Source organism: Dermacentor silvarum, chromosome 2 (genome assembly GCF_013339745.2).
Source record: "Dermacentor silvarum isolate Dsil-2018 chromosome 2, BIME_Dsil_1.4, whole genome shotgun sequence".
NCBI lineage: Eukaryota > Metazoa > Arthropoda > Arachnida > Ixodida > Ixodidae > Dermacentor > Dermacentor silvarum.
The window spans coordinates 191460329-191479372 of record NC_051155.1 but is presented as its reverse complement, the minus strand read 5'-3'; the positions used below and the strand labels follow the sequence as shown (position 1 = coordinate 191479372).

The 19044-nt window shown below is 44.0% G+C and overlaps 2 protein-coding genes across 3 annotated transcripts in view; both read left to right on the top strand.

Annotated features, from left to right (window-relative positions):
* The window catches only part of LOC119442351 (SURP and G-patch domain-containing protein 1-like), a 35681-nt gene extending 32853 nt beyond the window's left edge, over positions 1 to 2828 (top strand). For both annotated transcript variants that reach the window (XM_037707195.2, XM_037707194.2), the window contains exons 11-12: positions 40 to 169; positions 2712 to 2828. In XM_037707195.2, the coding sequence (XP_037563123.1) occupies positions 40 to 169; positions 2712 to 2738 (157 nt within the window). In that variant the 3' untranslated portion in view covers positions 2739 to 2828. The remainder of the gene's footprint in view (positions 1 to 39; positions 170 to 2711) is intronic.
* A 2885-nt stretch (positions 2829 to 5713) lies between these two features.
* Positions 5714 to 10219, top strand: LOC119442350 (activated RNA polymerase II transcriptional coactivator p15-like). The gene is made up of 5 exons (XM_037707193.2): positions 5714 to 5850; positions 6178 to 6307; positions 6865 to 6954; positions 8886 to 8994; positions 9905 to 10219. The coding sequence occupies exons 2-5, from the start codon at positions 6245 to 6247 to the stop codon at positions 9982 to 9984; spliced, it is 342 nt and encodes a 113-aa protein (XP_037563121.1). The 5' UTR covers positions 5714 to 5850; positions 6178 to 6244; the 3' UTR covers positions 9985 to 10219.
* The last annotated feature ends 8825 nt before the right edge of the window (positions 10220 to 19044 follow it).

Sequence of the window (19044 nt, the reverse complement as noted above, 5' to 3'; positions counted from 1 at the left end):
TTCTCTATATATTGAGCATGTTAATTGTGGACCGTGCAGGGGCCTGCAGCCTGTTGATAATGCTGGTCTGGGTCAGGGTCGACCTGATGATGTCAAGGCTGGTGATGACGAGTACGAGGCATACCGAAAGCGAATGATGCTGGCCTACCGGTTCCGTCCAAACCCTTTGGTATGGCTTTCATCTGTGCCTTCTGCACTGGTTATCTTGACCATTTGTCAAGTATTCCTGCTTTCTTGTGCAGAAAATAATCCAGTAACACGAGTAATAGTAACTTGTATTGACTAGTACTTGTTAGATCTTTTCTCTCTGTACAAGCTGCAGCATTTGTCATTGAAAAGTTAAAAAAAAAAGATAAACTGATGAAGGCTTTGAAGCATGACCTTGGCATTCATGAGTGCAGGCTGACCAGGTTTCTCTATAATGGTGAAACTTTTCACTGTTACAATGGTATGCAAAATGGTTTAAAAATCAGGTGATCTGTTCATAGGTTAATGCTACAATTGTTCAACCGTGTCCAAGTTATTGTGAACAAGGGACTTGTACAGGTCTTGAATTGGTATCGACTGCCAACAACTCTGTGCAATCTCATTAATGTGCTGACTAAATGTGCTGCCAGGCTAGTTCATGATTCAAGCTTAAGAATGGTGCCTGTGCTGTCCTTGTCCGTGTTGTTTCTTCGTGCCATTCTATATAAGTTTGACTAAACTGCTGTCTTGTTTCAGTGAATTAGCATTAAATTTTGCTGTGCTTTGCATAAGTGAACTGGCATAATGCAATACTTGTTAAAGAACTTGTGCTGCTTTATGACCCACTGTTCAAGTTTTTGTCAATTGACTGTGCATGTGTGTGATGCGAGTGCATACAGTAGAACCTCAATGATTCGATCACGGCAGATATGAAATTTTCAAAAGTCCCAGCTCAAATACATTACAATGTTCTAAATTTCATATGTTGCGGACTGCTTTTGGCATCGTGGCAGTTGATATGGACAACCGAGCCGACGAGAAGGCCCCGACTGTCTCAAACTGGCTTGGCGAGGTGTGAGGTGCCACCACGCACTGCTGGTGGGAGACATTGGTTGTTTTCAGACGAATAGAGCTGGTTGAGCTGCTGATAGGCAGCGCCGATGAGTGGGTAGCATTCCTAGTACTAGGGCAACCTACGCCACTGTGCCTCGACTGCACCCCTGGGTGTGTATGGCCCCCCTCCCGAAAAATAATACAGTAAAGGTAGCTTTTGATTTGTGCGTGAGTGTGCTTGGACGCGCATGCTGCCTTGTCTCCCTATCCCCTCTCGAGTTGTCTTGGCGTTGGCGGCGTGGCCAATGTTCTTTGGTGTGGGCGTAAGCGAACTCGTTGCGTCAACTGCTTCCCTTTCCTTCTAAGTGAAGATAGAAATTCTGATAAAGTTGGATGAAGTTTAGAAGAAGTGCTTGGGCTTAGCCAAAGAGCTAGGCCTCGCTGCATTGACGCTGAGCACAAGTGTCAGGCTTCAGCATAATACTACATTGAGTACACTTCACCACATAACACAAATGTATTGCTGTGAAGCTCACTTTAGGGAACTGGCCAGTATGCACTCGCTTCATAGACACTTGCCAACACAAGCAGGTGTGCTTTCGGTGCGGACAAGGTCAGCGACAACACCTGCGACTGTTATGCAATCGAAAAAAATGATACAATGAAATAAAGCAGAAAGATATCCGAGATCTCTTCTAACTCAAGTAATTTTAATATGTGCTTGCATTTAGTTACTTTAACGCTTTAATGATGAAATAAATACCCGAAATAAATGTTTATTTTCTATCTAAATAATGCAAAACACACTGAGAGTAAGCATAATCAACTAAAAAATTTTGAAAAAAAAGATTTTGCAGAAAATTTTTCATCTACAGGGTGGAAACCCCAGGCAGAGAACTGCGAGTGGGCTTCACCTCAAGTCACTGAGGTCGCGGGATCGAATCCCGGCCACGGCGGCCGCATTTCGATGGGGGGGAAATGTGAAAACACCCGTGTACTTAGATTTATGTGCACGTTAAAGAACCCCAGGTGTTCGAAATTATTCCGAAGTACCCCCACTACAGCGTGCTTCATAATCAGATCGTGGTTTTGGCACGTAAAACCCCATAATTTAATTTTTTTTCACCTCAAGTCACCTTAGGCTTTATTTGGAACTTTTACAGACAGCAGGCATCATTTGCTACACTACTGTAGCCAGATACGTTGTATTGGTCTGTCAGCTCTGACCGTGCTTTAAAAAAAAAAAAAAACGAGTTGCATGCCACACTTCTTCCTCGTCCTGTGTTCCTGCTCTAAACCAACAAATGATGCTTGCTACCTCTCATTCAGTGTTGGCCAAAGACATTTAGCCAGAAACTTCGTACTCATTACTGAAACTCAGCAATGAAAAAAATATTCCTGGTATGTTGCCTGTATGCAGCACTCATCAATAAAGAGTTGATTTCCCGATTTTTTAAAATGTTTTTGTGATACAAATTATTTGCGCTCTTTCGAGAGATTCGCACCGTCGAGATTCTACTGTATGCACCAAAGCTGCCTTGCCTGTGTTGCTGCAGTGTGGTTGTTTGATAGCCTGTTGTACGCAAAGGTCAAACTAGACTTATTCCATCTTTATTCTGTTATCCTGGCTAATTTAGTTTTTTTGACAAACAGCAGTTGATAAGGCTTGATCTTGCTTTGTTGCTTTTCAGAATAACCCAAGACGGCCATATTACTGAGACTTCAAGCCTAGCACACTGAAGTCCAATCCATGGTTTGTTCCTGTACATAATTCCAAGCTCTGCCCAAATAAAGATGCTATGCTCACAGCTTCACCTCTTTACTTTTGACAGCAAATGTTTGGCAACTCTGGTTAGCAAGGACTAGCATGATAGCATAACCTTATTTGTACAGCAATCAAGCAGAATAAATAGCCCAAGTATAGCACCTCTTTTGCAAGGTGAGTATACAGCACCCTTTCTTCTGGATAAATGTTAGCCCGAATGAACACTTTGCACATGTATGCCATTTTATTATTTCCATCCTGTGTGTCAAAAACATTTTACCCAGGCTTTCTGGCATCTGTAAATCATTTGCTACCTAAAGCATTTAACTAAGGTGTGATTGTTTTCACTCATGTCTTTCATTTGCAAGTGAGGCATGCCTTCTTTGTGTCACCATGATCCACTGTGCTTCATATGGCATTGAATGAGCCCATATTTAGCACTTACAACTATTTTTAGTTTCCCACAACCTTGAAATTCTGGCAAATATCTGTCTATGCCAGATCTTATCTCCATAGCTGTCAAAGCTTGCCCATGAGAGCAATATATATAGTTTGAGTGTATACACACAGGATTACTATTAAAATATCTTCAACTTGTCATCTGTCTTGCAAGCCTGGCATTTCGTTTCATAGCAGCAGAGTTGACTAGTGCATTGTATGCTTGTGCGACATGTCTGTAATGTTATGAAGGCTCTCTGAACTGCTTGTGTCAACATTGCGAGGTTATGCAATATCTTGGTGCAGAGACAAAGGTGGCACATAAGCCTGTTCTTTTTGTCTGTGTGGTGGTCTTTGCGCTTAAAATTTTTTGCACTGCCATGCCATCAAGCCCAAGCATCTGTCCTTCAGGGAGAGTTTATTCCCGACACTAGGTTTAGAATTTCTCCCGCATTGATACATAGTTTTAATAAGCAATGAACAAAAATTGCTTTCTTCATGCTGTAGCAAACCAGACAAGTACTCTACAGAGTTAAGTGTGGTTATCTGCCCGACTATAGCACTGAGTTACAGCCCAACACATCATGCAAGCAAGCCGGCGAGACAAAACATAGTATGCAAACAGCCCACAGTGAAATGCTAGTGAGCTGTGTGAGAACAGGGGCTTAATATCTATATCCTCGTCAATAGAGGTTGATGGAAGACAGAGATTACAAAGCAATAAAGGCTTGGTGTGGGTCTCGCAATTTCCATAAGCAACAGCAGGGAACATCATACATCTTGCACTCGGTAATAGTATATGCCTTGTCTCAATTACAAACAATAATGGAAAACCTTAGGAGGCACTTCACTCAGCCCCATATGTGCCCCATACACACTAGAAAATGCATATCCAATATATCAAATGCATGCAAGATTTTGGCATGTAATGGAAGGAAGAATGCTTGAAGATTCAACGTAAACTCGCCAAGTAAATTGAGCATGCCCTGCATGTGTGCTACGTTGGTTCCTAGAAATTCACGCAGGAACTTCTCTGGGAGTAGTATAAGTATGCGTAAGCATTGTGCCACTTGCTCATCTCCACACAGCCTTGTGTCATTATTAATGTTATGATACTTGATCCGACACCCGCCGTGGTTGCTTAGTGGCAATGGTGTTGGGCTGCTAAGCACGAGGTCGCGGGATCGAATCCCGGCCACGGCGCCCGCATTTAGATGGGGTCGAAATGTGAAAACACCCGTGTACTTAGATTTAGGTCCACGTTAAAGAGCCACAGGTGGTCCAAATTTTCCGGAGTCCCCCACTACGACCTGCCTCATAATCAGTTCGTGGTTTTGGCACATAAAACCCCATAATTTAATTTTTTTTTTAACTTGATCCGACAGCGCTGCGGCTACACGAACTGCTGCGGACGGCGGCGTAAGGTGAATTGATGAGGCAACCAAACTTCTGCAAGTGGCGGCGGCAGCTGCGCTGATGACGTTCCGATCATTATAAACCGTTATCGCTATTTAGCGTCTTATCCACCCGCGTCGAACTATTATGAACCGTGATCAACCGTAGCTCCGGCGGCAGCTGCGTATGGCATGGCCGCGCGGACCACTGAAAGCTATCTGCGATGCGGACAGAGTGCAGACTGCTGATAGCTAAGCGCGCTGTATTGTCGCCGCTTCGCGTTGAAGAGAGGCGCGCGGGCCTATACCTTGAAAGCGAACTGCGAAATGGCAAGGTGCGGCGTGTGCTGAGACCACTGGTGTAAGAAGCACCGTTGCTGAGACCTTCGTGAGCACTGCGTTCTCGCCACTTCTCGCGTGGAAGCGACAGGCAGCACAAAGGTAAAGTCGCTCGCGGCTGCGGGCTCCTTGAAAGCGATCGTCTTACGGGACGGAACGGACGGTTTTTCTCATTGAGAAAGCATGAAATGCTTTCACACTTAAAAGCAAAGCTTATGGCCAGTAGTAGTAGCAGCCGCACAGGCTTGGAAACCATATAATATTCAGCTAATACTATTCAGCTAAGAATATTGCGCCTACTTAGGTGGCGCTCTTTTATTTGGTCTTCCTTGTCTTCCTTGCAATGCTGCAGCCCCCAGGGCACAATCGTGAACATGTAATGGCTGCATAGTGCCTGTACTAGCAGGTCCCTGTAGGTCCCTGTACCGAGTTTCACGAATATAAGCATGCTGGGATCATCAGATGGTAAGAATACCTGCTGTGGTGGCTGTGCTATAGTTGCTACGGTGCTCTGCTGCCGAGCGTGAAGTCGTATGCTCGATTCCTAGCCACGGTAGCCGAAAGCTAATGGGGGCGGATTGCAGAAACACTCCTGTAGTTGCTTTCGGGAGCATCTTAAAAAGAAATGCAGGTGGCCGAAATTGTGCAGGTGTATTTACACGGCGGTCACTCTATTATTAGACAATACTCGTCCGTGCTTTAGTTTTCGTGAAAAACTGACACCTATGTGCGTGCTGGCTGGTGCGTCCATGGGTGCTGTAGCAGACGGCCTAGTGCTCGCTCGAAGTGCGGCATTTGCATCGTCAGCACCACTAACACTTGTGTCGGTTTACGCCGCGCCATTTACCGGTAGAGCTCCCGACAACTGCATCATATTTTTCGTTGTATCTGCGGGTGAGTACGAATTGCAATCAGTCTTCTGAAATAACTTTTGACTTCTGCATTTGTGAGAGTGACTGAAGCTGTTATCGCTGGAAACACTTTTCCCTAGTTTGAACTTTAAGCCTGGTGTTGAGATCGCCTTTTTCACGGTATGCGGTCACGGTGGTACGCTTGCAGTTGCTCATGTAAAAGGCGAAGTGTCTAACGTTAATCGTCGGCACGCTTTGTTTGGCAGAATTAAGCATTTGTACTGCGTTGTGTAATTGTAGATAGCAAATATTGTGTGCGAGTTCCTTAACGCACGCTGAGAGTTCATTCCGCCGTTTCTTTTCTTCGCAGGCCGCTTGTTTAACTTGTCAGCCCTCACGATAGCCGAGAAAGTGCCTAGTCACGCGTAGACCACGCAATGTCATCGAAGAAGAGGTCAAAGGTTGAATCGGACAGCGATTCTGACTCCGGTCCCGATGACGTAAGTAGCGGCTGCCGCTCCTGGGAGGAGTACTTATATGCTTTATCCTTGTCACGCCGTGTTGATGTCGGGCATGCATTAAGCCACAGCAAATTCTGCGTACGTGGCAGCTGGCCTTTTCACGGGCGGAAAATAAAATGGTACAGAAAGCGCGCCACCGCTGTGAAACGCCCTGCACATTTTTTTTTTTTTTGTTCGTTTGTTTCTCATCAATCAAACGTACCGCCACGAAAAAAATACGACGCTGCGTGCCTGAGACTTTCTTTTTTTCTTTCTTTTTTTATGCGGTAGTAGTTAATTTGACGAGTTATTGGACTAGCTCCTTTGCGGTACTTGTGGCACGTTACCAGTGTCACACGGGGCTTTCGATTGCGATCGAGTTCCGCGATCGCGATTGACTCTCGTTCTCAACCTGTGCAATGAAACCAATCGCGATCGAAAGTGCTCATTGTGACACCGGTTACATGACAATAGAAGCATTAAAGATACGAATCTTTTTATTGTGCTCAATACTGCTGCAAACTAGCTGTTTTCAAAGCGTGTTTGATTTACCACAGAGGAATCCTCCGCAAAAGAAGGGAAAGGCAGCCGACAACAAGGGCAAAAGTAGTACATCTAAAGGTGACAATGAAGATGGCATGTTCATGGTACGTAATGAGTGTCTGTATTCACTTACTGTCAGCCTGCATTCTGATAAGTTGTGCTTTAAACAAAGAGCTGTCTTCTTTCTTTCTAAGCAACATTTGTTCAAAATAAGCTAGCATATCATTTGTAAATATTGTTTGTAGCTGTGCAAAGCCTGGGAGAGCCACTTGATTTTATTCAGTGGCTCTAGCTTAAATTGCAAAACTCCATGATGAAACTACTTGCACGTAAGAATATTCATGAACGTTTTGAATGCATACAAAAAAAAAAAAATGTGATTAGTAGTTTAAGCTGTTGTCTAGTGGAGTGTTTCTTGAGTGGGCTATATTTTCATTGCCATTCAGGTCTACATTTTGCTTGGTTTTATGCAAAAGAACCTGCTTCATCTCTACTTCAATGACAGATTTTCTATGAAAATTAACAATAAATATATTTTGTTTCTCATGTGGCGTTAAATGTATGACTTAAATTAGAAATTAAAATGCTGATGCATGATTTGGAAGCCCACCTTATAGCCACAGTGCTTTTTTTTTTTTTTTTTAAGTGCACTCCCAAGTTTCAGGCTTTATCTCTCTTGTATGCTTAAATGTGTTCTTTGCTTTGTAATGGCCCTAAGAAGGCTTAGGAAAGGGGTTCAGGTGTCTTGATTAGAGCATTGACACTGTATTATCTTACTGAGGTGCATAAGCCTTAAATTGGATTGTAAAAGACAGTGCACCGGCGGACGGAGGACAGAAGAAACAGACACAAGCACTTTCTGTCCCCCATCCACTGTAGCGCTGTCTTTTACAAATAAACATCTACCGCTGGTCACACGCCTTTCTTAAATTGGAAATGGCCACCACATTTCTTTATGCCACCTGGAATGAAAAAAAAAAAATAGCATGGGAAATTGTAATTAAAGTTTTAAAGCGGTGGCCATTTGTGGGAAATTCTGACAATAGTGAGATGAATTTCAGGACAGTGAAGGACCAGCTAAAGTGGCCTGAAGACTATGAACAATTGATGCACCCTCATACAGGCACCACTACTTCTTACACAGGCTGGCTGTTTATGTGTGGCTGCTGACAACTAACGTGAACTGCTCAAGTAAAAGGGTATTCTGAAGCGGAAGTGCAGCAGCGTATAAATAAAGGACTGAATTTTATTTCATTTATTTTCCGAGCACCTTATTGTATCTTTGGAACATTTTTCAACATATGTGAGGACACTTACTGAAGAAATTTGCTCTGATATTGGACGTGATGCATGGAATTTTCTGGGCACCTTGGTCATTGTCGTATGTGCACATTAAGCTGTTAACACAGCACCTTTGTCTGTAAGGCTGCTTAGCTGACCAGTTGCATCCTTCTACTACAATAAATCTCTCTTGTTGAGCACATTTGGTGCTTAACTGCTGTGGCTGCATTTTTGTAACGTTAGTAATCACAATGCTGCTGTTTAGTGCTCTGTACTCTGAAGCCTATGTACCTGAAGGTATTTCATTCCTATGCTCAAAGAATACCAACGATGGTAAGAAATAACACTGTATACGCACTGGTGGTTGCACTACTGTAATGAGGTAATATTAATGAATTGTGTGTAAATATTTAATCCAGTACAGCAAAATTAAATCATCTACAAATTTACATATGTAGAACCTGATCACTTAGTGCCCTAAGTTGGGGTCCTCATGTGCGCTCTGTGTAAGTATTGAGCAATGCGGTTTAGAAGTTGACATACTATAGTACCATCTAGCCCCCATCAAAACACTAGTGAGGGACCAATAACTGCGAGCTTTTTTCTTTCTTAATTGGAGTTCTACTTTTTTTTCTTATGTCTTTAAAAACCTTCTTTTGTATCACTTCTTTATTATATGAGATTGGTGCCCTTGCCATGTGCCAGCACCTACATTGGATGCTTTTCTGAAATGTTTTTGTTTTAATTCTGTCAGCTGGCCAAAAAGCGTTACGTCTCTGTGCGGGAATTCAAAGGCAGAGTCATGGTTGACATACGGGAATACTACGAGGACGGCAATGGTGACTTGAAACCGGGAAAGAAAGGTTTGTTAAATTTGGTCCCAGATTAAAATTTAAATTTTCCTACTGGCTTGCTTTCTCTGCTGTGTTATTGGTTACTGTGATGTATTTAAGGTAGGAGTACCATAGGGTGCTTTCATTTTTCTTGATTAGATTTGTGCTGTAGTGGACAAATAAAACTCACAGGGAAATGTAGGTTAATGTGGACAAATTAGAAGCATGTGTGTGCTGCAGAGGCACATTAGTGTGCTGAAGAAGTACTTCACTTTGGGACGCTACATTATTTGTAGGGAAGAAAAAAAAAGAACAAGACCCTTGAGTGAAATTCAAGCAAGGAAAATTTTTTGCATGTTTGTGCTTGTATTGTCTGTAGTAGTACTCCTTGTAGTTAACAACTCATTAACAAGCTGGCTTCGTGCATGTAGTGTGTCTTGCTAGATTCCTCAACGATAATGATAGGTTCCTCCATAAAGCTATTTGTGCTTGCTTTTACTACATGTATATTGTGCGACACCTTGATGAAGAGCAGACAATCCAAGCAGAGATGGCCAGATGAGGGAAAAGGAGAACTTTCGCATATGAAAATGTAACCAGTGCATGGTACGATTCAAGAGGCAACACAGCGCACATCAGTGCTCAGTTTAGACAATCCTAACTAACTGCAGTGCACCCAAACTTTTGTTTTGGGGGTTTTATGGCTCAGTCATAAATCCAAGGCTAAAGGAAGCATGTCTTATCTGCAGTCGTCCTTATAGGGGAAAATGTTTTGTCTCGGTAGAGTTTTCTGGGAAAACAATAACAGTTCATAATAACAAGCTTTAGATATCCAATCTTTAGACACTTTTTGTATTCATGCGTCTCCATGCATGAAGTTGCATGGCATTGAGGCAAGGTCTGATTTGTGCTCCTTCTTTTTTTTGCCTCTCAATTTCAGGCATCTGCCTTCAGCTGGATCAGTGGAATGCGTTAAAAAATCAAATTGATGACATTGACGCTGCCATAAGGAAGCATTAGGCCTTTAATGGCCGGCTGCACGGTTTTATGTGTTGCATAAGTTCAATTTCATCTAAAGTCCATGGACAAGCATGATGCACTTTTTTTTTTTTCTGATGCATAGTCTGAAACAGTTCAGATTCATCATCTCATATCTTAATACTAATCTAAAATATGCTTTTGTGCAAGCTGTTGTAATTGTTTCTAAAAATGTAAACACTTTTTTCAGAGCTAATAAAATAAGTTGAGCATCTTAGAGCTGTAAAGCACAACTTATTTGCATGAATATAAGGTGGAGGTGGGAGAACTTTCCATGGTTCAGGGGAAAGTGTTACATTTAAATCAGTGGAACTAATGATGCATAGTACAACTGCAGCTGTGGCCTCTAGAGGAGCACTGCAAAACTTTATCACTATATGAAAGCATCTTCAATTAGGTAATGTCATACGAGCCAAGTATTATTTCACAGTATGTAGCAGGAAACATATTCACGCATAATAGATCATTTGCTCTCTCCTGTGGCTCTCTAGCTTAGTGGTTACGACGCTGTGCTGCTATCTTTTCTCAGTTTAGAAAAGATGTTTCAGTGCTCTTTTGAAGCGGTGTGTGAGCATACGTGGCGTGTGGTATGGTACGACTTGAAAATCGACAATCATGTACCAGGTAGCTTACTGTCATGTCTTGCTACTTGCAAAAAAAGACAAGTTTTTTTGAAGTATCAGGAATGGATTAGGCAGAGAAATGTGTTGTCAAGATTGAATATTTATGTGGTTTGTTACTGGGTGCACAGTGGACCACTTTTCACAGAAATAGCGTCACTATTTGATAGGACTGTTTTTGATGAGTAAGAATAAGCGAGAAATTCATTTTCATGCACCCGCCAACGTGTACGGATGTTTTTACTGAAATCTATGATGGTTGAAGAAACAAACGGCTGGATCAAAGTACTTTGCTGGCTCACAATGGAACACACATTACAGAAAAAAAGTAACTGATTACACTTGGAATTATTTCGCTCAGTAGTGTAATTGATTAGCGACTAATTACTGCTCCCAAAAGTAATTGGGGAATTACTAAAAAGTAATTGATTACTTCTACGTCCTTACATTGAGCAAAGACAGTAAATAGAACGAGCAGACCTGGCTCTTTCAGTACATCCTCTGCAGTCTTTCACGTGTTGTTTACCTTAACAAACAGTTGCTTTTCAAAATGTTTGTTGGTCACCTTCCCTCGTTTTCTTGTGAAAAAAGCACAAGCAATACTGAAAAGTCGCTAGCTGGAGAGAAGGGTAATGGATTTTAAGTAATTAATTACATGTATTTTGTTATGTACAAGTCTTAAATGGAATGACCCATTTGTGTTTTCGGGTGTATGCTCGGTCAAATCATTCAGTTTGGCTGATTATAATAGTCCGAAAAATATATTAAACAGGTCAGCTTTAAAGGACCATAATAAAACTACACTAAATCAATATAGAATGGTAAACTATTCCTGTACTACTGCTTTTAATAATTCAACGTGAAAAAGTTGAATATTACAGGCGAAAAGGAATGCCATGCATTGAAGTTTGTTTCGAGACCTCAGCGCTGGGTACGTCATTGTGACATCGCGGATTTCAGTGCATTGACGTATATAGGCCGTTTTGGCATATTACCGATAAGCATTTCACTGGACCTGTGTTGGCATGTTGAATATGTTCACAGTGCATACATACTTGGGAAAAGGGGCAGGCAGAGTGAAAGAGTGCTGGCGGGCCTTCCCAACCAATCGCCGAAACTGAAGCCCGGCAGAGCGTGCGCCAATCCCCTTCTTTCCTTCCCCGCGACACACCAAACGACCCTGATTGGTCACAGGCGTCACGTGATCCCACGCTGGCGCAGCTTTTCCCGCACCTGCTTTTTTTCTTTCTTTCCTTCCTTCCTTCTTGTCCCTGGCTCATACCCGCGTATCCATGGCTCATACCCGCATATAAAATGCACGCAAGCGCCTCGTTAGCGCTTCATTGCCATGACGCTGCACTGTGGTGCACTGTTTTAGTTTTTATTAGTTATTCCAGTTAGCACGAGTTAAGTCGTAGGCTCGGTTTGTGGGGTGAATTAAATTTTATGCGTAAGTGTCAAATGACCCATTGAGCGAAATGCAGCTCCACTAACCTGAAACCTGGGTAGGTGCGAAGCATGCAGTGATGCACCGCTAATGGGCTCGTAATGCTTAAGGCAATAGCTCATAACCCCGTAAACGCGGCCTTCCCATTACGACGACAGAAGTGAAATTCTACACTAAAAAAATTGCATGCCAACAGTAAATTGATGGGAGTTTGTAGCAGAAAATATGCTCAGCATGTGCACTCCTTACAATCTACATGCTTTGTAAAGAAGCTCGAAAATGCACGAAACTGGTATAATTGCGAGCAGTGTCAAACGACGTAAGAACATAAACAGCAGAACTGTACTACGTTGCAGAGTCTCAGCCCGATTTTCAGTAAAACTCTCAAGCAGATAAATCAAGAATTCCAATGGACTCTATAGGTAAATGGCGCACTTCTAAACGCTGCCTGCATGTTACTCGTGACAAGGACTGCCAAGGATACAGTTTCCGCCATTACAAATACTTTTTGTCCTTAAGTCATTTACTACGAAAAACAGCGTGACGACGACGGCACGACGAGGACACTTGACTGACATTGGAGACAGCGGTATTCGTGAGAACTCTGAAAATGACTGGCGGCGTAGAATCCATCCGAACGACCGCGTTTCACTTGGCCTTTAATTCGGCCATTTTAGCAATTATGACTTGGTTCCCCGACAACTTCGAAATTTTTGCGAATCGCATTTTCAGTTTGACGGCGTCTAATACATCGCCCGACCGACGTGCGCGACTTGCCTGCAAAATGCGCAGGTCGGCACAGTTTGGACGCAGTATTCCCCGCCGGTCCTCGCATTGCCGTCGTCCGCTGGCTTCTACCCCAGCCAGAAAAGGATGTGAGATGCGTCCGTGACGTACGAGACGCGCTGCGACTGATCGTATATAGCATGGCGATGAACTGTCTCAAGGCACGTCCACACCGAGGGCGGAGCGGGCAAGCGGACAGGCAGATTCCCCGCTTGGCCGGATTGCGCATGGACAGATGTTTTCCGCGCAGAAATGTTAGCCGCTTTGGCCGCAGCCAATCGGAACCCGACACGGCGGAAGCGCTCGTGAACGAATGTAAACATCCGGCCGAGAGAATGGAAATGGCATACACCGTGTCTTAACTGGCTCTGTTGTCTGTGGAACTGCTGATGGACACATTCAAGCAGTACGACAAAGGCAACCCAAGGTACAAGGAAGCCGACTATAAGCAAGTGCTATGGAAGAAGATTGCGCAGGATTTGGGTGTGACTGGTAAGTGCGAAGTGGCGGCACGTCCTTGAAATTGCGAGATACTCCGCCTTCCTGGCGGCGCGGGCAGCCAGACAACCCGGCCAGTCTGAATAGCCGCGCGCGCTCGCCGCTTTGAAAAACCGCTTGGCCGCTCCGCTTTCGGTGTGAACGTGCCTATGTTGAGGACTAGGGACGTTACCGATGACACTTAAACAGCGCCGCACATAGCGAAAACGGGTAATATCGAGAATGAGAGGGATCGCTGAGCGTTCAAGCCATTGTTCTACATTTGTGGTGCTTTTAGTAAGTACAGCAAGTGCAGAGCGGTTACACACACTCGAGGCTGGACCATTCGGCTCGGCGCGCGCTTTTGCACGAAAACAGTATACTGTGAACTAAGTTGTACAGGCGCCCTTGCCGGGGCCAGCAAAAGCGTTTTGCACGCATAGCAGCTGCAGTGGGCCGGGAGGCTGAGAGAAAGAACGTGATTATTAAAGTTCAGCGCCGTAACTACCCCTTTTGCGATGTCACCTCAACAGCATTGCACGAGAATGAGATAAGGGGAGTGAAAGGGCAGTATAGATGGGAGGAGTAGAATAAGGTACGAGAAGAAACTGGTTCGCGCCCGCTGTGGCGGCTCAGTTCCATGGATGTGCCTTTCTTTTGCTGACCAACACGAGGTCGATGATTGCATTTTCGGCTACTAGCGCACAAATACAAGGACTGAAAGACGTCCGTGCCCTTGCCTTCGTCTTTGAGTCCTTGTGTGTGCGCTAGCTAGCTGGCTAGGTGACATAGGATGCTCGTGGCCGCTTGCGGTAGAATTGCGTTGTGCGTTCCGCGATTGTGTGGGTGTGGTGTGGTGAGGTGAGGGGTTCAGCATCTTCGTGGTGCGCGAAACATTGATGAGTGCCCGCAAACTTTTGATACCGATTGTCTCATAGTCATACGAAGAGGCTTCAACTATGAAATGGCTGCATGACGAAGTCTCAGAATTGTTTTGGGAGCAAAAAGTAAGCACTGTGTGCAACATATGGCTAGTGGATTCTGTGTTCCCTAGCTGCAGAATAGCTGCTAATAAACCCGTTTCACACGCTGCGAATTATCTGCGAGTCCTGCTGTACCTGCCGCGCTGGAACGAGGCCGCGGCTAACTTCAGAAATATACGAGTGCGGAACGGAAAGTGTTTGCCCCTATTTTTTTTTTTAAGCCAAATTACGGTTGTAAATGCGGAGTCAAACGTATCCATTCCCAGCAGTGGACCTTTCTTGGACGGACCCTGCTTTATCTAGTAAGTAAGTAAGTAAATTTGTTCCTAGTCCCTTTTGACGCAGGGCAGACGCTTTAGGCGCCACAGGAAAAATATATAGTCTATGTTGTCTTACACAGTTCACTTAAGTTTTCGGTTCGTGTACCGTCAAGTTTCACCACAATTTCGCGAAAGAGCATCCCGTTCACCAGTTTTGCAAAAAACACCACGCCCAGACGAGCCAAGCTACCGGCTATCTGCCTGTAGCTCCGCGGGACGGCGCTGCTATCAGTTGTTGAAGATGGCGCTTGTGCTTGACACGTCCACGGCGTACGAGCAACGAAGTGTGATTCGTTTTCTATGTAGCAAGGGACGAATACCCATCGAAATCCACAGGGAAATGCAGCCCACGAATGGGGAAAAGTGTCTCGCTTTGAGAGGTGGGAGGTGGTGGTGGGAGTTCGCAAAAAGCCGTGAACCAAGACAGCAGTTCGGCGGTGGTTCCATAGTCAGCCGGACGAATTCTACCACAGGGGCATCTGAAATTTAGTGCTGTGATGGGACAAAAGTCTGAACCGGTTTGGGGACTATGTGGAAAAGTAGTGTAAGGTACGAATAGTACGTATATTTGTAATTACCTGTATGTACCTTATTTTGGCAAATAAAAATACCATCAGTGAGAAACAAGAAAATGAACCTATACAGTGCCACTTATCAGGTGGCGATGAGCTGTGTATATAAAGGCCGACACGGAATGATTCCCCAAGATATTTCTTTCGCTAACATTGACTCAAGTAACAAGAACTATTTCAGTATACTTGCATGCATATAGATGCATATAGATGCATTATGAAATTTGGTTATACGGCGCAAACTTAAACGGGACACAGCGAGAAACATAATACTCGTAACCAACTAGCCTACCTTAGTTCCTTGAACATAGACATAATGCGCAGTCGTAATATGTCGGCGATACGGCCATGCATGGATTGTTGACAAAAAGGAGTAAACTACTAACTACGTACCGCTTGAAATGAACCTCGAGTTTCGACCGAGAAATTCCGTTGACCGCGCGCAAAAATTTCAAACATTTCAGCACTTCATTTTCTGCGCCGTTACCGACGATATCGGTTGCAGCGACGATCACAGAACAGCATTTACCAGACCGCTCTAGTCATCGCCTCAGCACCCGATTTTCTAAGTAATGCTTCTATACACTTGATAAATAATCGGATAAAGATAACTTTTTCATCTGTCTGACTGACCCGCAGGCAGAGTAGTCCGTCGCGGTGCGTCCAAGCAGCGGCAAATCTCGTAGAGCTAAAACTCCCAGAAAAAAAAAAAAAAAAAAAAGGCTGCCGAAACGAAACTGAAGGTTTCTGAATCCACAGCATCAACCATCTCGTCACAAATGTATCTTCATATACAAATTACGTAATTCTAATTTGTTTAAGTACGTTCTAAAGCTTTTGTAAGCATTTTGTGGCAATTTTTTCGATTTATTTAAAAATTTCCACAAGAGGGCTGCGGGGCGCTGCGGCACTCGTTTACATTGCGCGCGTTTGCGTTCGTTTGCGTTTGCGTATGCGTTATCTTTGTCATCTGTGCTTTTTCGTACGCCATTTCGAGCTCGCGGATTTAGTTCTAGCCCTTCAAGGCGAAAGTTATAGTACTCCAGGAAATATGGCAAAGTACAGGACGGAAAGGAAGCGTCAACGCAGTGACTGTCGCCATGTGAGGAAGGCCGCACATGAGGCAACTGGAGGCGCAAAACGGGTCAGGAAAGAAAAAAAAAAAAAATACGTGCTTCAGCTCGCTCAAAAGGAGATTGTGCCGCTTCCAAGGAGGGCCCAAGCTATGAGCCTGGTGGATTTTAGACATATTAAATGTTTTCTTATTACATTGACATTCGGTTCAAATCTTTAACGCTATTTTTCTCAAAACGTGATTTTTTGCATCCGACAGTTGCGCGAACAGTGATAACTTTCGTACTAATAAATATTTTCGCATAAAATATTGTGTGCTATTTCTTTATATATGGAGCGGTACATTCAAGCAGAATGACTGAAAAGCGAGCAGTAACATTTTTATACTATGGCCAAATAGTGTGAAGAACAAACCTGCCAGATATCAACTTTATCGCTATTTTTATGCTAACGAACCTTAGCTTAAATATATGGTGATTGTGGTGGACAGCTAAGTTATTGTCCTCATTACGTACCTGACAAGTCGCGTTTGAATCGCACCTACCATATTGTAGTTATGACTGCTGGCGCAAAATATACATTTTGGCACATTTTGATTTATATATTTTTTGTTTACATTTTTAGCAATTTCGTCATCTTAAAGTTCCAAACTACCTATGCTTTACAAGCAAAAAATATAATTGTAACTTTTGTACTACAATTGTAAAATGTTTTCTCGAAGGTGGTGACCTACTTTAAGCCCGGTCCACATGGTGCGATTTTGCACTGCGTTTTTCGCAGCTACGATTTCCGCAAATGCGAACTTCGCATTGCCGTTTCAGTTGAAACCGCGCAGAACAACACGTGCGCCGGGCATGCCGTCGCGTCGTCCGTCGAACCGCAAGCTGCCAGCGGACGGTGCGCCCACACAATTCCCAAGTAAACGCTCGCCAACTAGCGGCCGCGCCGAGAAACAGCCGCTCCAGGCGCAAGCTTGAAGCGAAAGAGGGTCTCCTATCACGGCATGCGCTGAATACCTCGTAGTGATCTCGAATCGTCGTGATGCCACCGCGCACAAGCCCGAAAATGAAAAAAAAAAAAGAAAAAAAAAGAGAGAAGACGGATGTCGAAAAACTTTTGTTGTGTACCATTACACGCGTCATCGTGGTGGAAAGACGGCGATGTATGATTTCATTTTTTCCCGAAAGAAACAGACGACGCGCATTGGAGAACGACTTGGATAAGAAACTTCCGCATTGGGAAAAGGTGACTGATACTGTATACCAGTTTGGTTCGAAACACTTCACTCGGGACTTCTTTCTTCCCGGCGAGTGCAGCATTGCTTTCTTTTTATTTATTTCAAATATCTTGCAGGACCTATTTAATAAAGTTCTTCGTCTGCTGCCGTTTCAAATCTCGGAGTGTACTTGGTTTAGGCGGGCGCTTTTATAAATTATAGTGATGTACGCTTAAGCTTCATTTGGTTAATTTCGTTCGTTTATATTTTTTCTACCCCAGCATTATTAGTGTTACTAATTCTTTAAGCAGCAGGAATATTTTCGCTAATGTACTTTTGTCTGCAGGTACTATATAGCAGGAATGATAACTGCCTCTTAAAGTCAAACGTAGATCATGACACGTATGTGTTATGGCGCGAGGCGACATATCGTTTTCATAGCATGATTTTGCTTAGCGGTGCAAGCAGAAGATGCCGTTTTCTCATTCAACGCGTTGAGTTGTCAGTTTATTCGCTCAAAAAAAAAAAAAAAAATGGAAGCTGCGGCAAACAGCACTCGTTCTATAGCTTTGGAGCGTTCGACCTGCCCACAGCGCCGGTATAGTTTGCTTTCCGACACTGTGCACATAGCTAAACTCCATTACAACTGGTTCAATTCATTTCCAAGTAATGCCTTTACACTATAATACAAGTAAATTTGCAAGAAGAAAACCCTCACTAAATTTTGGACACCTGTTGGAAGAAACTCGACTTGGTCCCAATTTTCACGTTTCTCCGGGGTCTGAGAATTCCTACGGGCGGCAGGTGTGTGCGGTCTTCCCAAGACCGGGCCTATACCTCGAACACTGCGTACTGCGAGCATGAACAAGCGCCAGACATCGGACGTAGACGACCTTATTGCACGTATAAGCTAACTATAAAAAGAAATGCGAAACGGAATAGCACCGGAAAAGGCATCGCTACAAATTGCGGCCCTTAGATACGTGCGCCAGGAGAGTGCATGTGGCATGGCCACTCGCGGCCTCATCGCGGTGCATTTTGTACGTACGGTACGCAAAGCGAAAGCGTTGGTCGCTATCGTTCGAGAGAAAATGTACAGGCCGACACCGCGATAAGTCCGTGAGTGGCCGTTCCGTATGCACGCCCCTGGGGTGCTAATCTGGACGTTGCCAATCTCCGCCATATTGTCGAGTTCGCCATCTTGTCAGCTCTGATTGGCCTTCCTGATTGGCTCAAAATTCCGCCGTTACAGAATTTGGCAATATGGCAGAATTTGACAATGTTTAGAATAGCACCCCTGGAAGCTCGTAGTCCAGAAGCTATGCATTCCCAGCTCTGCATCCGGCCGCTAGACCACTCAAGTCTAGTAGACAAATGTGATGAAGACTGTAGTTGTTGGCCTGCCAGCTATAAGAGCACTAACTTACTTCTAGAAGAGTTGCGATAGCTGCTGCTGTGGACGCTTGAAGTCGGAGGATGTGAAAGCAACATTTCACCATAGTGGCTCGGGGCCGCCCGTCGCGGAGTATTTCGCATCGCTACTCTAC

Excerpts from the sequence above, each read along its gene's own strand:
- LOC119442350 (XM_037707193.2), top strand. The coding sequence starts at position 6,245 with ATGTCATCGAAGAAGAGGTCAAAGGTTGAATCGGACAGCGATTCTGAC. Across the intron at positions 6,955-8,885 it reads ATGAAGATGGCATGTTCATG|CTGGCCAAAAAGCGTTACGT; the intron begins GTACGTAATGAG and ends TAATTCTGTCAG. Across the intron at positions 8,995-9,904 it reads CTTGAAACCGGGAAAGAAAG|GCATCTGCCTTCAGCTGGAT; the intron begins GTTTGTTAAATT and ends TCTCAATTTCAG.